This window comes from Gigantopelta aegis, chromosome 12 (genome assembly GCF_016097555.1).
Source record: "Gigantopelta aegis isolate Gae_Host chromosome 12, Gae_host_genome, whole genome shotgun sequence".
Taxonomy (NCBI): Eukaryota; Metazoa; Mollusca; class Gastropoda; order Neomphalida; family Peltospiridae; genus Gigantopelta; species Gigantopelta aegis.
The window spans coordinates 25,303,793-25,316,292 of record NC_054710.1 but is presented as its reverse complement, the minus strand read 5'-3'; the positions used below and the strand labels follow the sequence as shown (position 1 = coordinate 25,316,292).

At 37.1% G+C, this 12,500-nt stretch overlaps 1 protein-coding gene across 1 annotated transcript in view; it reads right to left on the bottom strand.

Moving 5' to 3' along the window:
• Positions 1–4,243: 4,243 nt before the first annotated feature.
• LOC121386759 overlaps positions 4,244–12,500 on the bottom strand; it is a 21,676-nt gene continuing 13,419 nt past the window's right edge. The window contains exons 5-7 of the mRNA XM_041517768.1: positions 8,637–8,722; positions 6,726–6,927; positions 4,244–4,544 (exon numbers count right to left, since the gene is read on the bottom strand). Of these exons, the coding sequence (XP_041373702.1) occupies positions 4,428–4,544; positions 6,726–6,927; positions 8,637–8,722 (405 nt within the window). The 3' untranslated portion in view covers positions 4,244–4,427. The remainder of the gene's footprint in view (positions 4,545–6,725; positions 6,928–8,636; positions 8,723–12,500) is intronic.

Sequence of the window (12,500 nt, the reverse complement as noted above, 5' to 3'; positions counted from 1 at the left end):
TGACCAGTTGAAGGCACAATTATGTAATACCTGTTGTTTGACACATTTTATAATATGATGGGAGGATGTAAATGTATAAACGTATGCGATTTTAACAATAGCTGATTGACTGGCTGCAATGAATACAGCGTTTCATAGAAACAGATTTAAGTAGAACTATAATTAGTAAGTCTTACAATTGACTTGTCTTGATCTAAACTTACCTACTTACATGTTAAATACCTTAAGGTACATGTCCCGTTTTGTACACTTTTACTATAAGATACGTTTCTTTCAATTTAATATCTAAATTGCATATATAAAGTTTACAAAAGACGCGTTGTATGAAGCTTGAGCGTACATGACAAAGTGATTGATGTTATCTGTTTTGTGTTTCGATATCGTCAATATCACATGTTAAAATTAAAGACAGTGTATTACGTTCGGCGGAGGCTCACATGTAAACCACATAGCACAACAGTGTCACTAGATGCACATTTATCCATTGGGGATTTTCTTAGTGGTTGATTAGTTGTCAAATCAACAACATAAAATTAACTCAGTCATTTATTTATACAGTAGAGATAAACAAAATAACGCCAAATACTCTTTTAAAAACTGAAAGTAAAACTATATTATAAGATTGGTTTTCCTAGTGCATTCGCAGGGTAAATATCTTAGATAAGCTATTGCAAATATTAAATGTATTCTTGTTTTAATTTGTGTTGTGCATATAGCTAAGCTCTAGCAATATATTTTATAATAGATACACAACAACAACAACAACAGCAGCAACAGCAACAACAACACCAATAAAAATAACAATAATAATAATAATAATAATAATAATAATAATATATGCATGTGCATTATATATAATCTATATATACATATACATCAATGAATCATCGGCTATTGGATGTCAAACGCTTGGTAATTCTGATTCGTAGTCATGAGAGAAAACCCGCTACATTTTTATCTAATGCAGCAAGGGTTCTTAAATATATGCACATACAGGAAAGCACATATGGCATTTAACCAGTTGTGGAACACTGGTTAGTTGAGATACAAAGCTATATATATATATATATACATCGAGCATTTGAGTTAATAAGTCGAGTGCTTGAGATAATCAGTAATGCGCTCCAGCTAATAAACCGAGTGCTCTTGATAATAAAACGAGTGTGCATTAAGGATGCACAGAAAAACTGAACAAACAAAGTTTACATGTACTTGTGGCTTAAACGTACTTTGATGGCGTCAAATAACGAAAATGTACATATGAAAATGCTCATTTAAAGGGACATTCCTGAGTTTGCTGCATTGTAAGGTGAATACGACTAATAAAATATGTCTACGATTAAACTATACATATTCAATATATTTTCAGGTTTAGAATATCAGTATTTGGTCGTTTTAATATTTGTAAGAAGCCCAAACTGGTATTTGTCTTCAAATAATTTCGTACGTACGAAAAAAATATATTTTTGGAAATAAAATGAAATTTAATCTATATAGTATCCAATATAAGACCGATCAGAAACACGTTTAATATACAGCCACTAATATTTTATGCAGAAAAATATATTTGATATGTAATTACAACTTTCAAAAAGTCTTTGTTAGTCACGACTTATTTGATTGGTATTGTACATATAGTTAAGCTCTAACAATATATTTTATAATAGTTACACAACAACAACAACAACAACAATAATAATAATAATAATATATGCATGTGCATTATATATAATTTATATATACATATACATCAATGAATCATCGGCTATTGGATGTCAAACGTTTGGTAATTCTGATTCGTAGTCATCAGAGGAAACCCGCTACAGTTTTATCTAATGCAGCAAGGGTTCTTTTATATATGCACTTTCCAACATACAGGAAAAAGCATACAACGGCCTTTGACCAATTGAAGTTACAATTATGTAATACCTGTTGTTTGATACATTTTCTAATAGGATGGGAAGATGTAAGTGTATACACGTATGCGATTTTAACTATAGCCGATAGGGGCGAGACGTAGCCCAGTGGTACAGCGCTCGCTCGATGCACGATCGGTGTGGGGTCGATCCCCGTCGGTGGGCACATTGGGCTATTTCTCGTCCCAGACTGGTATATCAAAGGCCGTGGTATGTACTACCCTGTCTGAGGGATCGTACATATAAAATGTCATTTGCTGCTAATCAAAAAGAGTAGCCCATGAAGTGGCGACAGCGGATTTCCTCTCTCAATACGTGTTGTCCGTAAATACAATGTGTTGAGTGTGTTGTTAAATAAAGCATTGCTTTCTTTCTTTCGTTCAATAGCTGATTGACTGGCTGCCACGAACTCGGCGTTACACATAAAACAGTTAAGTTAGTAAGTCTTACAATTGACTCGTCTTGGTCTAAAGTTACCTACCTACATGTTATATGCCTTAAGGTACATTTTCCGGTTTGTTTGAAATCGTTTGTGTTCACTTATACTATTAGTTATGTTTCTTTCAATTCAATCTAAATTGCGTATATTCCCTTTTTGTGTGTCGGTATCGTCAATATCACATGTTAAAATTAAAGACAATGTATTACGCTCGACAGAGGCTCACATGTAAACCACATAGCACAACAGTCTTACTAGATGCACATTTAACCACGTATATATATATATGTGTGTGTATATATATATATGTTGTTGTTTTTTTTATTGTTTTTTTTTATTGTTTTTATTTTTTTTATTTACGGTTATATGGCATCAGATATATGGTTAAGGACCACTCAGCTTTTGAGAGGAAACCCGCTGTCGCCACTGCATGGGCTACTCTTTCCGATTAGCAGCAAGGGATCTTTTAATGGTGCTTCCCACAGGCAAGATAGCACAAACCATGGTCTGTGATGAATCAGTCATGGCTCACTGGTCGGTGCAAGTGGTTTACACCTACGCATTGAGCCTTGCGGAGCATTCACTCAGGGTTTGGAATCGGTATCTGGATTAAAAATCCCATGCCTCGACTGGGATCCGAACTGATTACCTACCAGCCTGTGGACCGAGGGCCTAACCACGACGCCACCGAGGCCGGTATATATATTAAGATGTAATACACATTCTAAAATCGTCTTCTGTATAACAGTATATTGTTCTTTTAAGGACACCACTAGGACACACTGATTTATTAATCATCGGCTATTGGATATCATTTTACATATAGTCTTAGAGAGGAAACACGCTATATTTTTCCATTAGTAGTAAGGGTTTTTATATGCACCATCCCACATACATGATAGTACATACCACGAACTTGAAATAGCCTTCACAGAAAGAGACTGAAGTAGGAGTTGGCTAATGGTTCTGTGGTTATTTGCAGTATGGAAATGTAATGATTGGAGATAGTGTGCACTGGAGATATAATTATAGTGTCAACAATTGGGAATATAATGATTGCAGATAATGTGTATTGGAGATATAAATATAGTGTCAGCAGTTGGAGGTATAATGACTGCAGATAATGAGCATTGGATATACAATTATAGTGTCAACAATTGGGGATATAATGACTGCAGATAATATGAATCGGAGATATAAAATAGTGTTAACAATTGGAGGTCTAATGATTGGAGATAATGTGAATTGCAGATATAAGTATAATGTCAAAAATTGGAGATAGTGTGAATTGGAGATATAATTATAGTGTCAAACATTGGAGATAATGTGAATTAGAGATATGATTATAGTTTCAGCAGTAGGGGATGATATAAATTGGAGATATAATTATTGTGTCAACATTTGGAGATGTAATGACTGGAAATAATGTGAATTCGATACATAATTACAGTGTCAGCAATTGGAGACAATGTAGATTGGATATATAATTATAGTGTCAACAATTGGAGGAATAATGGTGTTTATGTATGCTAAATGCTGTCTTATATACAACAATACTTTTACGTGCATGGCACTGCTAATTTTGAAACCAATTATATACATATTTCCATATACTTACCTTTTGTGACGCACAATAACCGAAATGTATTTTGTGTGCTGGGGTTTCATTAAACATTCATTTATTCATTCATTGCTAATTTTTAAGTACTTGCCGCAAACAGGCAAACTGTAAACATTTCTTTTTTTCGATCAATAAAAATAAGTTTCTAAAACAAACAAAAAACAGCTGCGTATGACGTCATAGTTTTTCTTTGATTGCGCACAATTAGTATCAAATTTATATATATATATATATATATATATATATATATATATATATATATATATATATATATATATATATATATATATATATATATATAATACTGGCTGAGAGAGTCCTTGTGTGTATGAAAGGTTATCATGTGCTAAAACCACTGGGCATAACAAACTGTTAGGGTAGACATCTGATAACCCAGCTGTAGCCTGGCAAAGAACATCGTTAGTCATGCCATATAAATTGAAAATACATGTCAGTTGAACATTTTAACTGAATCAATTTGACAAGCAAGACGAATGTTTACTTTATTTATCAGCGCGATGTTAACATTATTCATCCAGAGAGCAAACTGTGATTCATCCACATGGATCTGAAAAATAATGAAAACTAAAATAAAACATAATAATATGTAGTATTAAAGACATATTGGCACAGACCACTACCTATTAAATGGCCTAACAAAATATTACGTCGAACATATGTATTTGATTTGTCCCTAAATGTATTTTATTCAACAATCTACGTAACCATCATACTCCACTTATTAATGATACTTTGTAAAACAACTATTGAATTATGGCAATGGTCCATAATTTAAAAATGAATATTGCCAAGAGGATTGGCATGGATTTCATTCCATCATGGTATAGTTCAGGTTATTCAATAGCCAGATTTGGTTTCCAAACATAAATATAATTTGTATTTATTATCCACTTTTCGAGAAATAAGGTCCTTAAATCTGTGACCGTATGCCTTTAAAAATGAAAAGAAAAATATGTTCAACAAAACCTTCCACGTGTGATTGGGTGTATGTGTGCCTGTGTTATTGTGTGTGAATGAGTGTGTGTCTATGTATGTATGTGTGTGCCTGTGTGATTGTTTGTGAGTGAGTGTCTGTCTATGTATGTGTGTGTGTGTGTGTGTGTGTGTGTGTGTGTGTGTGTCTGATTGCGTGTGTGCGTATGTATATGTGTGTGTATATAACATTTGAATACTTAAAGTAACATGGAAACACGTACCACGCTCACAACACCATATCAGGATGATGATATTGTGTCAAATGCTAGAACACTTTCATTAATTAATCATCGGATATCGGATGTCAAACATTTGATAAATCTGACACGTAGTGAACAGCGGAAATCCGGTACATTTAGGAGATAACCATATGGAGTTTTTAGATTTGCGGGTGTTATTGTCTATTTGATGCCCGCAAATGTTTTAGTTTTGACCTCAGGCTAACGCATTCGGTCAAAAATAACATTTTATGTCCATTGTAAACTGGATCGTTTTTCAACGGAACTAACTGTATATTTGGTATTTCTTGAAAAAAATACCTGGCTACAATCTAACTGTAGACCCTTGAATCGTCAACTTCGCCTGTTCCAATTGCTAATGACGTCACTTTCTAATGACGTCATAAGCTTTCCGGGTGTTATTGTCTATTTGATCCCGAAAAAGAATGTAATTAACCAATCACAATACAGAGCACACTCAAGTCAGTTTACAATTTGTCCTAATGCAGTAAGCAATCTTTTATATGCACCTTCCCATAGACAGGAAAGTACATGCCACGGCTTTTGACCAGTTGTTGTGTACTGGTTGGAACGAGCGCTCAACCGACTGAGCTAAATCTCGCCTCGGGTATGTTATGAAGTACTAGCGAACATGAGACAGACGTTTGCTGTGTCTTGATGAAAAAGAAAATATTATAGAAATTTGAACTCAAAACAGTATTAAATATTTTTCAGCACATGAGTTTCAAATAGCTATCTAAAGTCACTATCAGATTGGTTTAGTATACAATAGTTGCTCCATGGCATCTTTAATTTCGCAGTCTATGACGATTGCACGGTTCATATTAACAACATTTGGGTCGAGATCTGAAATATGTCTTGCTAATGTTTTTGTTTATTACATTTTTCTTCTCGTCGTTATGGTAGTGGTTTTTCGTTTTGCCTTTCTTAATAGTTCTTAATATTGTCTGTGTGTGTGTGTGTGTGATTGTCTGTGTGTGTGTCGGTGTGTGTGTGTGTGTGCGTATCTATGTGTGTATATGTGTGTGTGTGTGTGTGTGTGTGTGTGTGTATCTGTGTGTGGTGTGGTGAGTGATTGCGTGTTGTGTGTGTGTGTGTTTTAGTTTAGTAACTTGTTTAACATGTCCATATACCACTAGGGTTTCGGACACGCCTATCCCGAGTTCCGGCCTCCGATAGGATCGGGGGTCTGACTCGGGACAGGGATCGTGTGTGTGTTTGTATGTGAGTGTTTGATTGCGTGTTGTGTATGTGTGATTGTGTGTGTGTGTGTGTGTGTATGTGTGTGTGTGTGTGTGTGTGTGTGTGTGTGTCTGTGTGTGTATGTGTATGTTTCATTGTGTGCGTATGTGTGAATGTGTGTGTGTGTGATTGTGTGTGTGTATGTGTGACTGTGTGTGTGTGATTGTGTGTGTATGTGTGTGTCTGTCTGTGTGTGTGTGTGTGTGTGTGTGTGTGTGTGTGTGTGTGTCTGTGTGTGTGTATTATTTTTAATTTTCCTTTTATTGACATACCTGGAAAAAAAAATGGTTCACAAGGATTGTCACATTAAAATGCATTCCTACTACGAACGGGAAAGACGGTGGTCGTCTCTCTTGGCCCCATCCATTCTGATCGCGTGAGTTTAGCACCACTACATTGATGCTAGCACCTTGCCGGAAGCGGACACCAACATTAAGGGCGATGTAACCTGAGTATCCCAATTCAAATACCATTCTGAAATAAATTGAACAATCAATAATTAAGTCATTCCTTTTCCGAATCGCTCAGGGGAATGTCCCAGTGGCTGTCCTCCTTAAAACAAGTACCTAATAGTGGATCATGGAAGCAGTCCAAAACATCGTTTCGACTCGGTTTTATGCAGAATGAGATCCGATTATGATCTCGGGATACGTTTATTTTTCATTCAGATTTCAATTTATGTTCATGTTTATATCCTGGCATTCACGCACGCTATCATGGGCGCACACTTCAGCTATCTGGGTTGTCTGTCCAAGACAGGAGTTAATGGTTATTTGTTCGTGGCTAGTTAGAGCGCCGGCAGTTCGAACCCATTGCCTGATTTAGAATTTATTTATACACATGAACGACAGAAGAATAGAACATTTAAGTGTGAATTGGCCAGTCTGGAAACAATTTGTAGAAAATCAACAAAAACAGAAAAAATAAAAAAAATAATAAAAAAAAAATAAAAAAAAAATAATAAATAAATAAAATAAATAAATAAATAAATAAATAATTTAAAAACCCCAGAACAAATATCTTAAACTAAAAAACCCACAATAATAATAATTATTAATATATAAGATAATAAAATAAATAACAAAGTTTTTGGCAGTGCACATTTATTTTCCCACGGGTAACTGATTTGACTAGTATAGACGGGTGTACACAGTTCAGGACGATATATCATTCAAATGAAGACAAAAAAACAAGAGTAAAGTTTAAACTTTAAAATAATCCCCAATCCTTTAGCTGATATTCTGTGTTGTCTTAGGTAGAAACGTCAGGTTTATCATCGCAAATGAAATAATAGCAGTAAAGACAGTTAAATGCTCAGTAAAATATTAACCCTTACAGTCTCCTAAGACAAAATCCGTCCTCGGTGGCATCGTGGTTAAGTCATCGGACTACAGGCTGGTAGATACAGGGTTCGCTCCCTGGTACTGACTCCAACCCAGAACGAGTTCTTAAGAGCTCAATGGGTAGGTGTAAGGCCACGACACATTCGTCTCTCTCACTAACCAGTAACCAACTGACAACTAACTCACTCTCCTGGACAGACTTCCCAGATAGCTGACTTGTGTGCCCAGGACAGCATGCTTGAACCTTAATTGGATATAAGCACGAACATGAGTTGAAATGAGTAAATAAGAAAGAGATACCGAACATTCTTTGAATAATCAGTGTGGATTGCAGTTACGGTTTTAAGTAACATTAAACCTATTTGAATATATGTTTAATTGTCGTCTCGTGTATATAAGTGTAATTGGTCGATATTTAAATTGTTATTTATAGTTGAAATGTCACCTGGACACCACACAATGCTGTTAGATCTACTGGCGAGAATAGTAGAGCTAATTTTAATCAGATTGTGGGAGCTGGTACCGAGTTGCGAACCCTGTATCTAGCAGCGTTATGTCCGATAGCTGTACCATGACATCTCAGAGGCCGGTACTTTACAGTTACATAGTCTGTTACCAGATGTCCATAAGAGAAAAAAAGCACTGTATTTTGAGGGAATCTCGATGTGCCAGCGCATTGTAGTCTCTTAGCATACCGGACTCGGTGGTGTCGTGGTTAACATAGCGGACATAAGGCTCTCACTAACCACTAACAGCTAATAAACATGAAAACAAATTCAAATGATAATAATAATAATAATAATAATAATAATAATATGTTAGCATTATCTACATAATTACGTTTGCAGACTAGTGGGGGTGCCTAAGATTTCCACTTTCCACCCAGAATGAACTATTCCAGGAATCGGTTCCGAGAACGGCAAGGTCTGGAAAAGAAAGCAGATATACTTCTTTTAAGTTATTGTATTATAAAACAATTGAAACATGCATTAATTTTATGACTAAAAAGAACACGTTTCTTTTGTTTAACGACACCACTAGATCATATTGGTTTATCAATCAACGGCTACTGGATGTGAAGCATATGGTAATGTTGACATAGAATGCCCGCTACGTTTTTTTGTCTGTTAGAAGCAATGAATCTTTTATATGCACCATCGCTGGCTGTAACGAGAAATATCTCAATTTTTCCACCGACGGGAATCGATCCCAGACCGACGACACATCAATCGAGCGTTTTACCGCTGGGCTACGCCCCACCCCCACCTTCCCAAAAAAAATAAAAAATAAATGAATAAAAATAAATAAATAAAAATAAAACAAAATAAGAATAAAAGAAAAGAAAAAGAAAGAAAGAAAAGAAAACGAAAATTTGCAACAAACTTCTGAATATTAATATTGACTTTGAATGTATAGTGGTACTACCGACTGATGCACAAACAGTTTGTTTGGACAGCTGGGCTGCTCCCTTAATACTGAGTATGCCACAGACTACAGACTAAGTTTTGCGACCTGTTACCACCAGCAAGCCTGGAGCTTATACAACCTTTAGAGCCTAGACTTGAGACTCTAATAGAGTCTGAGGCATTAATGTCACGACAACGCCATACACATTGTATGTGTGTGGCATCATTTGATATTAAGTCTGGACTCTTAAAAATCTTATGCGCACTGGCCCTGGAAATTTAATTAAGCAGCACCTAGTTTTGACCATATGGCTTATATTTCACAAACAAATGCGACCATTTCATGGATATACAAACACTAACATTTATGTCCTGTCTATACTGTCAGTGGATGTTGACCCCCCCCCCCCCCCCCAAAAAAAAAAAAAAAACCCTCCTTACAGCAAATCCCACTTGTTACGGTACTGGTGGTGAACTTTCACACCTGTGAAAAAACGAGGTATTGTTGTTTGTTACTTGAATTCAGACCCGTGGTAACGCTGTATATGCATTTTGAAGAACGCAAGCTTCTTAATATATACTCTGTCAAAAAAGAAACGCATAGGTGATAGTAAAAGAAGAAAAGTGTTTGATTTTACAAAATATAGTTTTTTGTACAATGTTGCTGAATGACCATGTTTGTTAATGTTCCTGAAATGGGACAGCATGCCCAAATGCACCCTAAAACAAATTTAACGCACGTTGTGGCACGCTGTGTGACAATTGCAGGAAATCGGCATGAAATGGTTAATTTTTGGCGAATGCATGTGATACTCGGGGAAAAGATTGAGGTAATGATGGATATTTAAAGCTGTAATGCTCGCAATGATGCCTCATTTCCTTTTCGACGTAGTCGAGTTACAAGATGCCAATACTAAACATGCCGAATCCTGCGACGTCAACATTGACATTTACGTGTTCGCTGGTGCACAAATGTACAAGGGTAGAACTTGAGAAACTGGCTGCGAGTATGGTTCAGCGACAAGTCACGTTTCCTTCTACAGCGACGTGATGGACGACAACGTGTTTACAGACGCCGCAATGAATGTGTTGCCAACAACTGCGTTGCCCAAGTTGAGAGATTCGGTCGAGGGAGTGTCATGATGTGAGGAGCCATCTCATACACCGGCAGTTTTGAACTTGTGTTCATACACGGCAACCTGACAGCTTTACGCTACCGGGATGAAATTCTTCGCCGTCACATGTTTCCCATTTTGGATCGACAGCGAAAACTATTTCAGCAGGACAATGCCAGGTTCCATATGACACGTGTAACAATGGATTTCCTACAGAATGAGAACATTAATGTGCTGCCATGACCATCAAGATCACCAGATCTCAACCCCATTGAACATCTATGGGACGAACTGGACAGATGTGTACGCCAGCCTGACCCGGAGCCTCAGACGCTTCCGCAACTGGCACATGCACAGCAGGAAGAATGGGCTAGGATTCCACGTGCCCGGATTCAGGGACTCATTCAGTCTATGCCAAGGAGATGTCTCACAGTGATTGCTGCTGCTGGTGGCCACACAAGGTACTGATTTCAGCGCCCTTGTGCGACGCTGTTTGGTGACGAAAACGCCTCCACTGCCGTCAGTCCATAACAAGAACATTGTCACATACTCATGTCAAATTTGATTGTGATACGGTCATAAATAACGAAACCATGCCACTTTGTAATTATGCATTTCTTTTTAGGGGCGGGAAGTAGCTGAGTGGTACAGCGCTTGCTCTATGCGCGGTCGGTCTGGGATCGATCCCCGTCGGTGGGCCCATCAGGCTATTTCTCGACACAGCCAGTGCACCACGACTGGTATATCAAAGACCGCGGTATGTCCTATCCTGTCTGAGGGATGGTGCATATAAAAGATCCCTTGCTGCTAATCGGAAAGAGTATCCCATGAAGTGCCGACAGCGGGTTTCCTCTCTCAATATCTGTGTGGTCCTTAATGATATGTCTGACGTCATATAACCGTAATTAAAATGTGTTCTTTCCTTCTTTCTTTCGTTTCTTTTTATATTTAATGTATATACAGGGGAAAGGACTGACACCATAAATATGCATGTAAATGTAGGGTAATTAACTATGGGGCTAAATTCATACCGATGTGCTTCTCAAAGGTAATTTATTCATGCTATCTCGGTAAATACTCAGTAGATCAAAATATGTAAATACCCCCCCCCCCCCCCCCCCCCGAATAAAAACAAAAAAAACAAACAAAAAACAACAAACCCGACAAACAAACAATAAAAAAAAAAAAAAAAAAAAAATAATAATAATAATAATAATAATAATAATAATAATATAATAATAATAATAATCATAATCATAATCATAATAATAATAATGATAATAAAATTTCAACATCAGGTTTAAACTCAGCTATTACGGATAACTACATGTAAGCGCTTTATTTGGCGGTATCACAATTGAGGTGATGTTTAGAGGTAAAAAATAACAACAATACATCGGGTAAACATATATATATATATATATATATATATATATATATATATATATATGTATATATGTGTGTATGTGTATGTGTATGTGTATGTGTATGTGTATGTGTATGTGTATGTGTATGTGTATGTATATGTATATGTGTATATATATATATATATATATATATACTCTTCAAAAGAAGAAACGCAAAACCACATTGTCGTAACATTTGGAGAATTGATTTAATTATTGAATGGTGAGTCCGATAATTACCAAATGTTGCAGGATTATTCACAATTCACTTTAGTCCATTGTGAGTAAGTGATAGGACACACCACCAAGGTCAAGGTCATCTGGAGTCAATACCGGGTGTGGCCTCCGCGTGTGTTGACAACTGCCTGGCACCGCCTGCCCATTGAAGCAACCAGAGTACGGATGACGTCCCGGGGGATGGTGGCCCACTCGGCCTGCAAGGCTGCTGCCAGCTCGGGCAGGGTCTGGGGCTGTGGTTGTCGCTGTCGCTGTCGCTGTGGTTGTCGCTGTCGGAGGCGTCGGTCCAACTCGTCCCATAGATGCTCAATTGGGTTCAAATCCGGTGATATCGAGGGCCAAGGAAGGACATTAATGTTGTTGTTCTGTAGGAAAGCCGTTGTGAGACGTGCTGTGTGAGGCCTGGCGTTTTCATGTTGGAACACTGCGTTGGCGTTGGCCATAACTGGAACGATGTGTGGCCGGAGGATCTGGTCAATGTAGCCCTGTGCATTCAGGTTGCCCTGCACGTGGACCAGGTCAGTTCTGCCAGTGTGTGAG